Genomic DNA, 14,387 nt, shown 5'->3' with positions numbered 1-14,387 from the left:
CTCCTTATCTGTGCTTAGTGTGGTGAGCCCAGCCTGCCTTCCCCCAGCCCCTGCGTGTGCCTCCATCCCCGCGGCACCTCGCCAGTAACATCCACGCTTGGCCAGCAATAATGAGTGTTAGCTTCACCCTGCTTAATAGGCAGGGAATTTTAGAAACACCTGTTGGAAGCAGCACTCAACCTCCTGCCTCTGAAAAATAATTGTCTTCACAACACCTTGATCCTCAGCCTGGTACATGATGCAAAATAAATCATAACACGGGCTTGGAAAATAAGTTAATTATCCACCAAGGGCTTCCCTATGCTGCCTATGGAAAGCTTCCCCTCACTCTTCCCTGCATCTTTCTCTAAAGAAGCAGTAACACTGACAGCAGCTTTGCTCCCAGCTTCCAGCAGAATAAATGGAAACAGCATATTATAGAAAGCAGCCAACTATCATGCTAGAAGACTCCAGCTTAATATAAACCCACGGACAAAGAGTTGATATCCTTTGCATTTTCAGTCCTCACCAAACCAGCTTCATCAACCAATCTAACCTCCCTATCATCCTTCTCCTGCTGTCTTTGGCAGGTAGAGCTCATACCTCGTATTTTCCTTCATTCTCCTTCTTCATCTTCTCAACATCCAGCAGAAGTGACCAGACCTGGCCTCGCACCTGAAGCGGGATCCCTTTGTACACACGCCGGCACATCTGCAGGGAGGAAAACACGTGCGAGGTTAGCTGGGTCCTGCTGGTGGCAAACACATTTTCTGCATGGTTTGCTGCTGCAGATAATCAGCCATCTGAGCAGACACCCCAGGCAATCACTTGCTCTCCCTGTGCTGGCACAGAGAGGGCACCTCCGATCTGATGGATGAGCTGAATATCTGCACCCATCAAAGACAACTGTTAGTCAAAATCATAGAACCAGAGAATCATAGAACAGTTTGGTTGAAAGGGACCTTACAGATCATCTAGTTCCAACACCCTTGCCAAGCACAGGGACGCTTTTCACTACACCAGACTGCTCCTAATCCCATCCAGCCTGAACCCTGAACATTTCCAGGGATGGGGCATCCACAGCTTCTCTGGACAGCCTGTGCCAGTGCCTCACCACCCTCACAGTAAAGAATTTCTTCTTTACATGTAATCTAAACCTGCCCTCTTTTAGTTTAAAACTGTAGCCTCTTATCCTATCACTATCTGCCTGTGTAAATAGTCATTCTCCCTTGTTTTTACAAGCCCCCTTTAAGTACTGGAAGACCACATTGAGGTCTCCTCAGAGCTTTCTCTTCTTCAGGCTGAACAACTCAGCATGTCTTCATAGGAGAGAGGTCTTTGTTCACTTCATCTCCCAGATGCTTCTTCCCTTTTTCTGGTAATAAAGCCCCCATTAAATTTCAGTGGAAAACAGAAAAGAAAAAAAAAAGCTTTTTTTTTTCCATTGCTGACTACTTCCATTAAAAAAAAAAAGCTTCATAAGAAAGAAAAATATCTTCTTCTGAATACTTTCCTTCCTTTCATTCATCCCACCTGTGAAATGCCTTGCAGCTGCACTACAAAACCCACAGTAGCACTCCTCCAGATTCCTGAGGAACCTTGGGTACACTGAAGGACTGTGGGACATGCCCAAGCTCCAGCCATGGAGGACATTTATGTTGCCTTATGGTGCTCCCTCAGAAGCAGGCAATTCCTTGGGAGGGGACAGAGGTGCCAGATTTCCAGTCATGAGAATGAGCTTGGAGCTAAGAAGGGAAGTGCCTGATCAGGCAATCAACTGGAGCTACTGTCACTGTACTGTCACTGGTACAAATTAATCCAACCACCTTCAAAATCCCTCTTCTTTTTCCATAGGGTGTTCTGCTTCATGCAATGCATGCTGATGTAAGAGAAGAACAGCAATCCCCAGGGAAGCACAAGATCCTAGCAGAAGGTTTTCTGGATGTGGGCATGCCACATTGCCATTGACACACCCAAATGAACACCTGCTTCTCTTGCCTTTCCTTTCAGACCCACCTTGCACCGCCAGCTCTTCTATTTCCAACCTGACTTTTGAAGGTCAGCCTCTCACAAGGACGCTAAGGCCTTAACCATGGCACTGTGCTGGCTCACAGCCTCCATGAACACAAACTGACACTCATCATTTCCTCACTGTCTTCATGGCAGCATTGTGTCTACTGAGGGCAAAACCCAGGAGTGCTGGTCCTTGTCCCAAAGACTTACAAGACCAGGAGGTAAGACAGGAGTGGGCTTCAAGCAGACAGGCTAGGGCACAGCAAAGAACTAACACTATCCCAGTCAAAAAAAGTATGTAAAATAACTGTAGTCTGTAGGACCAGGAGAACCAGATGTTTATGAGAATGCTTTTCCACTCCATTACAATAAATATTTCAGTAGTTCTGCTGACAGATAAAGTGTCAGCAACATATCCTGATCCTGAAAGTATAATGGAAATTCAACATTTAAAATGCCATCCTCAGAACTCCCCAAATGCTTGCCCTGCCCCAAGCATTGCTTAGCACCAGCTGTGAAGGTCCAGTGCATAGCCATGATGAAATCCTGCAGAAATCTTTTACCAGATCCTGCCCTTCCCTCTGTATGCACCAAATAAAAGCTGCCCTCCAAAAGCAACCTCACCAGCAAGACATGCCCATGGAAAGCCACCATCCTGTTCAACTGCATGCTGCATTTCAAGTGGGACATCACTAATTCACCATCTGGACACCCAAAGGCTCACATAAGGAGGTGCTCTAAGGACAGCAAACCTTCATACCATGTGGGGCAGATTCATCCCCATTTCCCAGGAGTCATTAAATCAGGATGAAAGAAGAGCAATGCATCAAGAGACACAAAACAACAGGATTAGATGAACCACATCCCCAAGCAGTAGGTAAACACAAAAGCCTGGCTCCTGCAAGCACTCATGCCTTTATGAAGCAAAAGCTGAGGCAGAATCAACAAACCAGAATATGCAGCAATTCTGACAAGAACACTAATTCTGAAAAGATTACTTATTTCCAGTGGAATACAAGAGACTGACTGACAGCTGCCAAGGCATATGATGGTACTGAGGTCCGTGGGAAGGAAATAATTTTGTTTTGAATTTCCAGAGCTGGTATTGTTGTACTTTAATGAGTGCAACCTCTGTGGCATATAGTAATGTCTCTAATGATTTTCTTTGCACAAGTGCTAAAGGAACAGGGGAGGTACAAAACATGCTGAGATGGAACTGAAATGAAATGCCTTCCTTTTATTTACCCAAGGGCTTTCCTCCTCCCACCACCTCCAGACATGAAAGTGATAAAACCTCAGAGCTGTGAGTCACCCAGAAAAAAATGAGCAACTTTTCTTCATCATGAAACTTGAAGGAAAACAGGGAAGTTACCATACAAGCGGTATTTATGATGGGATGAAAAGACAGAGGTAAGGCAGCACGTGATGATAACTCCTGTACCACATGGCAGTCAAAAACAGCCCTCAAGGTCACTCTCTTTTAAACCACTCAGTGCTTAGAGATGGCAATAGAGCACCTGGATCATGTCCCATGCAGGCTGACAGACCAATGCACAGGCTAGAATAACAAACACCATTCTGCTTCACAAAAGGAGATGCTGGTGGTCAAAGCAATGGTTCAAGACACTGTAGAAAGGCTGTGTCAGCCAAGGACTGAAACCACGGTGTCTAAAACTTGCTCCAGATTTTGCCACAGGATCATCTTCCCTCTCCAGGCTTTAACATACACAGCTCATGGCACAGAGGCCATCATCACCCCATCCCTATCTCTCCCCTGCCCACATATTTTCTCTGAGGTAGATGGGATGGGGAAGACTATGGAAATACAGACTCCATCCTCCTGCACCAGCAATCTCCTCTGAGAAGTACCCAACCAATTGTTCCAGGTCTTGAATACGAGGGTTGGAGTCACTGCCTTTAGAGACAGAACATTTTTTTTCAGTAGTAAAGACAGTAAAATTAAAAAAGATTTGGGAGAGGTGGGTTGGTTTTTGAAGCAGAATATACACATTGCAGTTCACCTTCACACTTTGGAGTCTGTCACTGTTAACTTCTCAGCCATGTGCATGGATCACTAGGAAAAGACTGAAGAAGCAATGCCCAAATTTTGGGTATCCATGGCAATATCTCCAACACCTTAAAGTGTTGGAGACATATGCTGGATATATGGAAGGGCTTCACAGGGATATCGCCTTCCTCAATTCCTTTAGGACTCAAAGAGTGATCCTTCCAAAGAGAAAGGACTTCTTCACATCCTCTACCAGTGATGCACCAGAGGAACTGAGCTGTGCAAATCCTCACCTGGAGTGGAGGATTTCCTTTGAGTACCACTAAAACTGCTGACTGATGATGTGGCCATGCAGGATGCTTGGCAGTCTGGACATCAGCACACATGGCTTTCTTTCTATATGGTTAATGACTGCCCCCAACTCCATTGTTGTGCCTGCAGCTGGAGCCTATGCAGCTATTCCTGATGGGGTGCCAGCAAAGCAGGGGCAAAGTTAAGTCCTAAACTGGTGGGGCATGGGAAAGCATTTACAGTTATTGCCCGGCTACCTTTGGAGGAGAGGAAAATGCTATCTGCCTTTCCAAAATGGAAAAAAAAAGGCAAAGCATCCTACAACTCCCAGACACAACCCCCTTTCCTTCCCATGGCATTTGAGGCAGGAGATGTGACTTCAGCCCACCCTGGCACGACAAATGTCTGCTGGCTGTCCCTGGCATTAGCAGACAGTTCACTCCTGGGGGGTGTGTCAGTCCATACAGATCCCCGATTCATCCTAAACCGCTTTGCTGGCATGCACTGGATTAAGTGCTCTGCACTCCCGTGACCTTAGCAGAGGCAAGGCTTCCCCCCTGCACAAAGGCAGGCTTTGCCTAAAAACCAGACATCTATGACCAAAGACATCCCTCTCTAAAGGTCCCATCCCACATGGCCAGCAGCAAGATGCAGCTTGGAAATGATGCAGAGGTCATATCCTCCTACTATGACTGATGCTTCTGGCTGAAATCCATTTCAGGGCTATGATGAATAAATTATTCCGCTGTTGCAGCACACACAGCACAGCCTTTTTTAACCAGCAAAACTGTGCTGCCTGAACTGTGTAGATTCTTACAAGGCACCAGCCATTTCCTGACCTTCCCAAGCAAAGTCAGGATGGTGTTTAAACTTGGGTTCAAATCAGCAGTGGAGACAGATGTGAGCCTCCCTGTGCTGAACCCTGAATAACACAGTTTAGCACTTCTTTGCAGGTCTGACATACCTTAACTCTGCAAAACAATGTCATCCTTTCATGGACTCCTTTATTTTTGTACCCTTTTCCTTGTGGAAATTCAGCCAGAAAAAAGCACCATTGCATCATTCTAACCCCACCCATATGAGGAATTGTGCTGAGTGTCACTCTTTGCTGATCTTGAAATTAAATCAGATTGTTACAAAATGTGTCTAGAACAGAGATGAAGACAGAGCTAAGGCAATGATGAGCACAGGGAGCCCCAGGGCATTACTTTAATTAAGATAATCCTATTTGTTGCTCATCCTGAAACAGGTTATGCCAGAAATTACTTCAGTTCCTAGCCAGGCCATTCTAGTCAAGGAACTGTAAAAGGTCACACTATGTTTTTGTTCAGCCTTATTTCCAATAATCTGTGACAGTCACGAGACCCAGACTGCCATCAGCAGCATGCAAGGGTGCCCACAGGCTGCAGGTGGGGGAACAAAAAGCCAAACCTGCTGCTCTGTGGCGGTGGCTCATGCCAAGGGTCTGAAAAAGCTGCTTGCTTGCCCACTGACAGGTGGCTGCTTCGGGGTCAATGCTCTGGATGGATACACAACCTCACTCCTCCTGCTGACATTTCACAACACAGAAGATGAGACAACAACCTAAGCCTTGATCAGATACTAAAATGATGTAAAACACAAAGGCTTGCTTGCTAAGTCCCTCTTCATCAAGCACTAGATATGATCAGATGTCTGCCAGCTCCAGCACATGAACAGGGACTGAAAAGGTTGGCCCTTAAGTCCAGGAAGTCTCAGTCTGGAAAATAAGATGGGTTTCTATATCATTCAACCAGAGTCAAAGTCAGGGCAACTTCCCTGTGAAAATGCTTGCAGTTCCTGCAACAAGATTTTTTTCCCCCTCTAATAAAGCACAGCATATCAAAATTAACATCAAAGGGAAGGTTCTTGTTTTCAATAAGAGGATTTTTTCAAAGATGACACCTTAGTCATTGTTAAAATAACACAGAGTGGCTGTCTTGTGACATTTGAGTTTTATCATGTCAGCCAAGTGGTGAAAACAAACTTGAAGGAAACATGCAATGCAGATGTGGCAGCCTGAGTGCTCAGAACAAAACCAACCCACTCTGCTTTAGAAAAATCAAATCAAGGGCTTGTCACATTTACTTTAGCTAGAACAAAAGACATAGCCTCTGACATGACTGTAATCCCAGCATAAGGTCTTTGAAATGCCACAGTTGAACTGCATCCAACTGTGGCAGCAGGAATATCTGAGCAGCTTCTATGCTCCTGACACAAGAGCATGGGGTTTCACATCTAGGTGTAGGATACAACCTGATTTTACATGTTTTTATTAAAAGAAGGCACACTTCTTTTGTGCTTCTCAGTGGCTTTGCATTTAATGGTGTGTGGCTGCTACAGACCTTACAGCCTGCACTTGCCTTGGTGCCAGGCAACGGGTGTTAGGCTGGACAGGACTGAAACCAAAGCTCCTTTCTACTCCCCAGGGTCACCAGACTGTTCCTTCCCTGCTTGGGGCCAAGCACTGCTTCTCTCTTTGCTGGGAGAGGGGATGGCCACTTCCGGTGTCCCAGCATGGGACAATGCCACCTCTGTGTCCAAGAGTCATTGACCATTTACAGGCTTTTATTCATAACGTCCTTTATGCTACTACAAGAGCTTTCTCATTTTCTGACCCAAAGACCCTCAAAACCCACTTGTCAGTCTGACCCTTTGCCAGCCAGCAGGTCTGAGTGACACCAGCTACAGTGTGCTTAACACCTCAATAATTATCAAGGGAAATCCAAAACAGACAGTGATCAGAGACTGCTACTGCTCCCCATCTCTCATGCTGGATCCTGCCTGTCCTTACCATCTGACCCAGGAAATCCAAGGTGTGCTAAAACCACTCATCATTACCCACCCCAAACATCCTCCAGGACCTGAAGGAATTCCCTGTACCCTGCTGGAATTTGGTGGTTTACCCACAAGGTCACTAACCAATTAGTGCTAACTTCTAATTAGAAAGATCCAAGTCACAGGAGAGCCTCTGATTTTGCCCGTGGAGCAGCACTGATTAACAAAGTAATTAGAACCACCCTGAAGTGAACAGAAGGATTATAAAACCCCAAGCCCACCTCCACCCCATCCCTGCTGTCATAAAGATGATTTTTTTTCTGGTTTTGGTTTGTTTTTTTTTTTTTGAAGAGTGAGACTAGAACTCATCTTTGGCTGGCTGAACAGGACATGACTCCTGACAGCTGAGCAAGGAGGATGCCCTGCTCAATGTTGTCCCTACAGCTATGCATATATTCTTCAGATATTTCTTTCTACTTAGCCTTTTTAACCAAGCTCAAATTTCTCCCAAGGACTCCCAACAGGAGATAGAAGCAGTCCAGCCAAACACCCGACTCCTGCTAAACACGAAGGCTTCAGAGGCCATGGCAACAAGGCAATGCCAGGCTTCATCCCTCTCCTGTGCAGAGTGCTGCAAGCAGAGCAGGTCAGACAAAACACTCCTCTCCTTACCCAGCAAAGGTCTTGTCATTAGGTTCAAAGAGTTTTTTGTTCCAAGAGGTTTGTAAGAGGAACATAAAACAGATACTATTTATTAAAAACAATTCAGTTTTGAAGTGGTGTTTGGTGCAGAGTTCATTTTAACACCAAAGCAAGACATAATGTTGGTGTCTCCCTCCTTGATTTCCAGACAGGTGTACACAATGTGAAACTAAGTGGCTTCTCACAGGCACAGCTAGGAGCAAAATACAAAATCTAAGCATTGTTCTAGACAAATAATTCTTCCCCCAAGGAGAAGTACAAGGAACATCAACTGGGCTGTATCAGTCACATCTCCCATACCATTTCCAGGAGGTGGAAACACAGAAGCAACTGCTGGTGTGCACTGCCCTCTGCTCTCACAGGGCAGGGAGCCAGCTGGGCACACGAGCATCCTTGCTGTGCTCCTGCTTGCACAGGTGCAAGTGCAAAAATGGCAGCAGCATTTAGGAAAACCTTTTTAAAACCATGTAAGTCAGAACAGGACCTCAACTGGTAACCCAGAAATTTCTAGGAAAGCTTTAAAATATTAAAGACAACAAGTAGAATCAGGCAATGTTCCAGAGATCTCTGGTTTTTCTGCCGACTTTTTGAAAGCCTGACTCATCATAAGGATCCATCACACCCACCCTTCCAGACACACACTCTTTTCCTCCTTACCTTGTCACTATTTCTGTACTTGCCCCACTTCTTCAGCATCTTAAGCCACTTGTCCACGCGTTCTATTTCCTGCTGTTTTTGCTGGCACAAGGGAGAAGAAAAGACAAATTTAAGGAAAAAAAGCCCCAGGGGATGTCTCTTGAAAACATAAAACTTCATCCTCTTAGGTTTAAACTTCTATGCAAAGACCTCACATCAGTGATGGGAATAATCTACAGGTGCGTGCAGAAACTGGTAATTTCAGCACTCAGTAATTAAAAGCAGCATTGGTGAAAATGACAAGACACAGAGGCTTAACAAAGAGAAAGCATTCCCAGGAGTGTTTTCTGACAATCAAAATCTTTGCAGGTCCAGCTAGACTCAAATCCTATCACTGTATCAGATCAGAAGAAATGTGATTCAGTCCCACTTAGCAGGGTTCTACCAGAGGACATGCTCACCTCTCAGGGGAGATGAGGATGGAAGTGATGGTTACCTACATCTTCCACCATCTTCCCTTCTTCCCTTGCACATGCAGTCCCCTTTACAAGCCACAGCTGCTGAGCACTGTGCCAAAGCAGAGGGAAACTCCCAATACTGCTTTAAGAGGTGCTTTTTCAGTGCCATGTGGAGGAGGAAAATTGTCTGACCAAGCAAAATAAAAGCTCCAATAGCTGGGCATCGTGCAGAGTCCCCACCTTTAGGCGAGCAGCAGTGACCAGTGGGTGCTGGCTGCCTGCTTTGCTCTTACTTGCTCACTTGTTTCCTCAAAAAACATTCCCTCCCCAGCTGGTGTGAAAAGGATGCCACATCCATGATGGCAGAGATGGCAGCTCTCACCTTCTCCTCCAAGGTGGTGCGGGTTGGCAGCTCCTGCTCGCTGGAAAAGCAAGGGGTCACTGGTTACTCCATGGGCAAGAAAGGGTGTGGGGGAGCACAGGCTGCTGCAGCTCATGGACCACCTCAGACACTTGAGGGGGTATGTCCTGGGGACTTTGTGCCCTTCCTACAGCTGTCCCCAGTATAAAAGAGGCAGGGGAAGCATCATCCAAAATCCCACCACCCAGCAGGAGCTCTAGGGGGTAATCGAGCATTGGACATAACTAGAAATCCTGGGTACATATCTCCTCTTCAATACACACATGATCAGCAATTTAAAGGGTAGAGAAGCAGAATTTCTAGACAGCAATTGCTTAAAACCTCCCTCCTACACACAGAACACCTACTATTGTAACTTCTGTTAAGCATCAGAATAAAAATAGTTATTTTTAAGCATTTTTCCCAGGCACAGGGTATGAAATTCATGTGTGCCTTGGTTAGGATGGAGATTTCTAAAGGAAAGGTTTCCTAAGGGAACCAAAGATGATCAGCCATCTTTTCTGGTCTGTTCCTACACCTCCCTGAATCATCAGGTGCAAACACAAGGTCTCTATCTCTGTGGCACACAGAGAGGCACAGGAGCACCAGCCTGCACCTTCTAATGCCAGGCTTGTGGTAGGAAGCCATTTCTGAGCCTTGTCTTGCAGCAGATGCAAAGCATCAGTGTCTGCACATGCACAGTTGAGGAAGGAGGCCCATTTAGTCTTTCCTCCTGCATTTGGGATTGATCAAGCCAAGCTCACAGAGCAGCTTATGGGAGAGATGCTGGGCCAGTCATGCTCAGTGCAGAAGGATGGTCCCCACACACACAGAGTTCAGAGAGGAAGGGAGAGGGCAGGAGCACTTACTGCAGGAATCCAAACCGGTCTGTAACTTTGTAGAGAGTGAAATCGGCATCTTCCCATTGGTCAATCTGAGCTCCTTCCTGTCTGCCCTGAACGCAGAAAGGACACCTGTGAGCTGTCCCAGCATCAGGAATGCCCCAATGCCTGCATTCTGCACCCAAAGCCTGTAGGCTACATCCCTCTCTCCTGAATGATAAAAGGCACAGAACCAGGAGAGCAAAACCTGCACTAAAGAGCCAAATTCAAGGCACAGAAAATGCCAAGTTCAGCCTATCCAGCATTCCATGTGTGCCTCTGCTAGAGGCTGGGAAAAGCTGTACATCAGAAAAAACAGTGTTGTTGGGCATAAGCCATCCTGGTGTTAAGGGAGCATTGAAGCACCAGAAGCTCAGCACCTTTCAGTATCTATGCTGAGCACACATGGGACCCTCAGTAAACCCCAGGCATGTAGTGAGAGGGGATGTATAGGAAGGGAGAGCTGGCATGAAGCCTAATGGCATGAGGGTTACTGGGACGATGCCTGCAGGGAGGCAGAAGCTCTTATTTGATGCATTCCTAATAGATTAAACAGCTTCAGCCCCAGCCAGCATGCTGGGGAGGGGCACGAGGTGGTACCTTCTCATACTTGGCGACGATTTCTGCTTTTTCCTGGGCTATTAAAGACTCTATATCCTTCTTCATATCAGAAGCTGTAAGGGAAAAAAAAAGCAGGAGGGAGGAGAAAGGAGATAAGTAAATGTGTACACAGCATGTGAAATATTTTAGGAAAGTGCTAATACAAAAAACGTTTGCTGACAATTTTAGCTTCCAGTCATATCCCACAGCTAAAATTAGGCTGAGGTTGCACAGTGCTGCACAGAGTTTGTGGAGCTTGCCTGCACACAGCAGGACTGCCAGCTCCCTGCTCCCTGCACTGGGACAGCCCAGCCCGAGCAAGGGGGGCTTGCCTTTGTTCCCAGGCACACACATGGCAGTGTGGAAGACATGGCTTTTAAACGGAGACACGCAAGGCAGCCACAGAGCGCTGGCCCGGCACAGCACAGGCACCAGCCGGGCGCTGCTTGGCACAGCACCCACGTGCGTGACAGCAAACCACTGCCTCTGGGTGGGAAGCCAGGAGATGCCCTGTAGGGGCATCCAGAGGCAGATTTAACTTCAAAGAAGAAATTGAAAAAAGTTTTTGCCTACTGAAGTGTGCATGAGAGAAGTGAATTGGCTTCTAGATGATTACCTTCTGTATAGAACTCCAAAAGAAAACAACTCAGCAGCAACATGTCCCCACCTATGCTGAGAAGGACCAGTCTTGGTCTAAGCAAGACCCAGTCCAGGTCCCAGGGGTCAGTGCCCACTGCTCTGCTTCATCCCATACACATACCTATGAGCAAGGTAAGCTCCCACATCAAACACAACTTGAGTGTTGTCCTGTGCAAGCCCAAAGAAGCACCCTCCCTGTCAAGCCATGACTAGTTCCTCATTCACCAAAGGTGGAACTAACACCCCAAGGAGAAAATGTAGGCAGACAAAACCCCCACGGAAGGGGGTTGTATAATCAGGGCTCTTTCATGACCCGCTATCAGACAGCAGCACTGGCATGGCACCACTTCACACTCATCCATTCAGACACTGGAAAAATGCAAATTCTTCGGATTCATACCAGGATTGGGTGTATCTTTCCCTCTTACTGACTCCACAATCAAAACAGAGAAGGACAGAAATATTAAAGTGTATTTTGTTCTTTTATTTTTCCAAGCTGCAGCTCCTATTTCAAATGTGAACTACATTTTAATCACAGTTTAATTTTCCAATGTAGCAAGGTCTGAGTAACTGTCTCACCATGTCACCTAATACTTCTGCATCTCCTGCTTCTCACATCTCCTGTGAAACTTATAAGCAATTTCACTCCCCCAGTTCTGACTTTGTTGTTGTTGTCGTTTCAACAAATTCCAATGATGTCTTTTACATGCTGCTAAAAATACAAATATTCTGCAGGCTACAAGGGAAAAATAAACTGTATGTCAGATTAAATGGGCAATTTTTCAAGACACTTATAAAGTGAAAACTATTCTGAACATCTCTGACCACAGTCTAAGAGAATAACAAAGGAAAAGCAGCTTGGTACCACGGGAGGATTTACACAGCAAGAACATATATATTTTGGCATTCACCTCTGCAGAAGCCTCTCTGCAGCCAGAAACACCAGACTTTTGCAAAGGAGCCAGTTTTTAATCTCATCCCTGGAATATGCATATTTGTTTTCTCTTTCTATAAAACTGCAAAAGACCAAATTTAGGAAAAAACTTGAAAGCAGAGCAAATGCTTGATGGCAGTGGGAAGGCTGGAGATGGCAAGAGGCTTCAGCAGCCTTGGGGTGTGAGCACAGTGCTGCTGCTTGGAGAGCACAGAGACGGCGCTGCGCTCAGTGAGGGGCTGGCAAAGTGCTCTGGAGAGGGAACAGAGCACGGCTTAGCTCTGTACCAGCAGATATTCAATAGGGTATGTTTATTATTTAATCCTGCATGTGCTCAAACTCCAGAGTAGTTTTGACATCATGATGTTATACAGCCTTTGCTTGAGGGAAATGACACCTTGTGTACATGGAAATTACTGAGATTTATTTTCTGAAGGATTTGATGAAACACATAATTTTTTTACTTGATGTAAACAGGCCTCCTATAAATAGGAACAGGCTGTACTATACCTGCCATGCTTCTTCATATACCTACATATGACTGCATACTTTCTTTTTTTAATATACCACTCAACTTACTTTCTCAACCCTGCCACCCAATTTTCTCCTGAGAGTACTGTATTTTCTTAGCAAAGAGGTTTTTTTTCCATGACAAACACACAACATGAAGCTGCTATGAACAGGAATAGTACAAAAATGTGAACTATGCAACAATGGTATTAGATAGTTAACTAGGATATAAGCTCTGAACCATGCACATTTAAATTCAACCCCAAAACAAAGTTATGAACTAGCTCCTTTTAAAAAGAATTATGTGAAAACATCCACAATCTGTCATCTCACACTAACACTTGCAGCTTCCAGTCTATGATTTAAGGAAGTAAAAATTATTACCAACTACAGTAAGCCTAAAAATGTTTAATGAAAATGCACATTACTGCCAACCCACATTAAACATTAGCTATCAACAAACCTGAAATAAAATACCCAATTTTTGAATGAAAGCAACTTTCCTTGAATTAATACACCAGCTGGAATCTCAAATATTGGCAGCAAGAAGAAAGTATCTGCATCAAAAATCTAAGACTTCATGTTAAAATTGTTCTCCATAAATCAGATTTACTGTTATACCTTTCCCACAAGCCCCATATTTTTCTGGTCAGATCTGCCAAGCTCCCATTGCCCCACATGGGATAGCACCTGCCAGGACCAGCCTGGCTGGGAGAGGGGAACCTCTGTCCAGCAGCCACCAGCCCAGCTCTGCAGCCCTGCTCACTGCCCAGGAGAGCTGAGCATTTCCCATGGCCCAGCAGCAGGGCTCCCTGTGACACAGCCCAGGACACACACACGTCCCCTGTCACCCCAGCCACAACACCGTGTCTCACGCTTATCAATTCATCAGCAATCACCCTGCCAGTGCCTGACAGATGGGCTTTTGAAATGAAAATATCAGCAAAATCTCTTCTTAGGAAACACAGCATAGCAACATGTTCTCAGTCTCAGCCTGGATTTGAGGATATTCTGGAACCCAGATTTTAAATCTTTTGTACTGCAGAACAGTATCTACACAAGCCATTTGAGATTAAGACTACATGTTTGTAGTTGGTTTCTATTTGGTGGAAGGTCATTGAAAAAGCAGAAATGGGTTTAGGTGAATATGTGCTCTCATTCTGACTATGTCCACTTAACTTTAAATAGAGACTGCCGCTAGGAGAAGAAAAAAGGCAAGTTTTGACACACTGTACTTCACTACCACTCCGGCCTCTATCAGAGTGAAACTGCTGCTGTGGAATAAGGTAAAAAAGGTTACTTACTACACTGCTGAAACACAACAAGTCACCGTTCCTGTTTCATATTCTATTTTAAAAGCACATTTAAACATAGCATTTTATGTCTTTAGCCATCTATGGTACCAGCCTGCAATTTTTGCTTTAGGGGAACAGTTTTAAAGGAAAAGCACATACATCTATACAAGTGAAAATGCTTATACATCTGCTAAGAGGCAAAAGCCTCTCACAAGGTACACCTGTAGTCTGCACCACCTCCCAGC

The 14,387-nt window shown here is 45.4% G+C and overlaps 1 protein-coding gene across 2 annotated transcripts in view; it reads right to left on the bottom strand.

The window, feature by feature from the left end:
* The window catches only part of LOC102070849 (uncharacterized), an 82,539-nt gene that overhangs the window by 21,865 nt on the left and 46,287 nt on the right, over window positions 1-14,387 (bottom strand). For both annotated transcript variants that reach the window (XM_074543252.1, XM_074543253.1), the window contains 5 exons: window positions 10,765-10,838; window positions 10,153-10,238; window positions 9,266-9,305; window positions 8,447-8,527; window positions 583-690 (listed from right to left, as the gene is read on the bottom strand). In XM_074543252.1, coding sequence (XP_074399353.1) covers window positions 583-690; window positions 8,447-8,527; window positions 9,266-9,305; window positions 10,153-10,238; window positions 10,765-10,830 — 381 coding nt within the window. In that variant the 5' untranslated portion in view covers window positions 10,831-10,838. The remainder of the gene's footprint in view (window positions 1-582; window positions 691-8,446; window positions 8,528-9,265; window positions 9,306-10,152; window positions 10,239-10,764; window positions 10,839-14,387) is intronic.

This window comes from Zonotrichia albicollis, chromosome 6, assembly GCF_047830755.1.
Source record: "Zonotrichia albicollis isolate bZonAlb1 chromosome 6, bZonAlb1.hap1, whole genome shotgun sequence".
Classification (NCBI taxonomy): domain Eukaryota; kingdom Metazoa; phylum Chordata; class Aves; order Passeriformes; family Passerellidae; genus Zonotrichia; species Zonotrichia albicollis.
The sequence above is the reverse complement of the archived record's forward strand: the minus strand, read 5'-3'. Positions and strand labels throughout refer to the sequence as shown.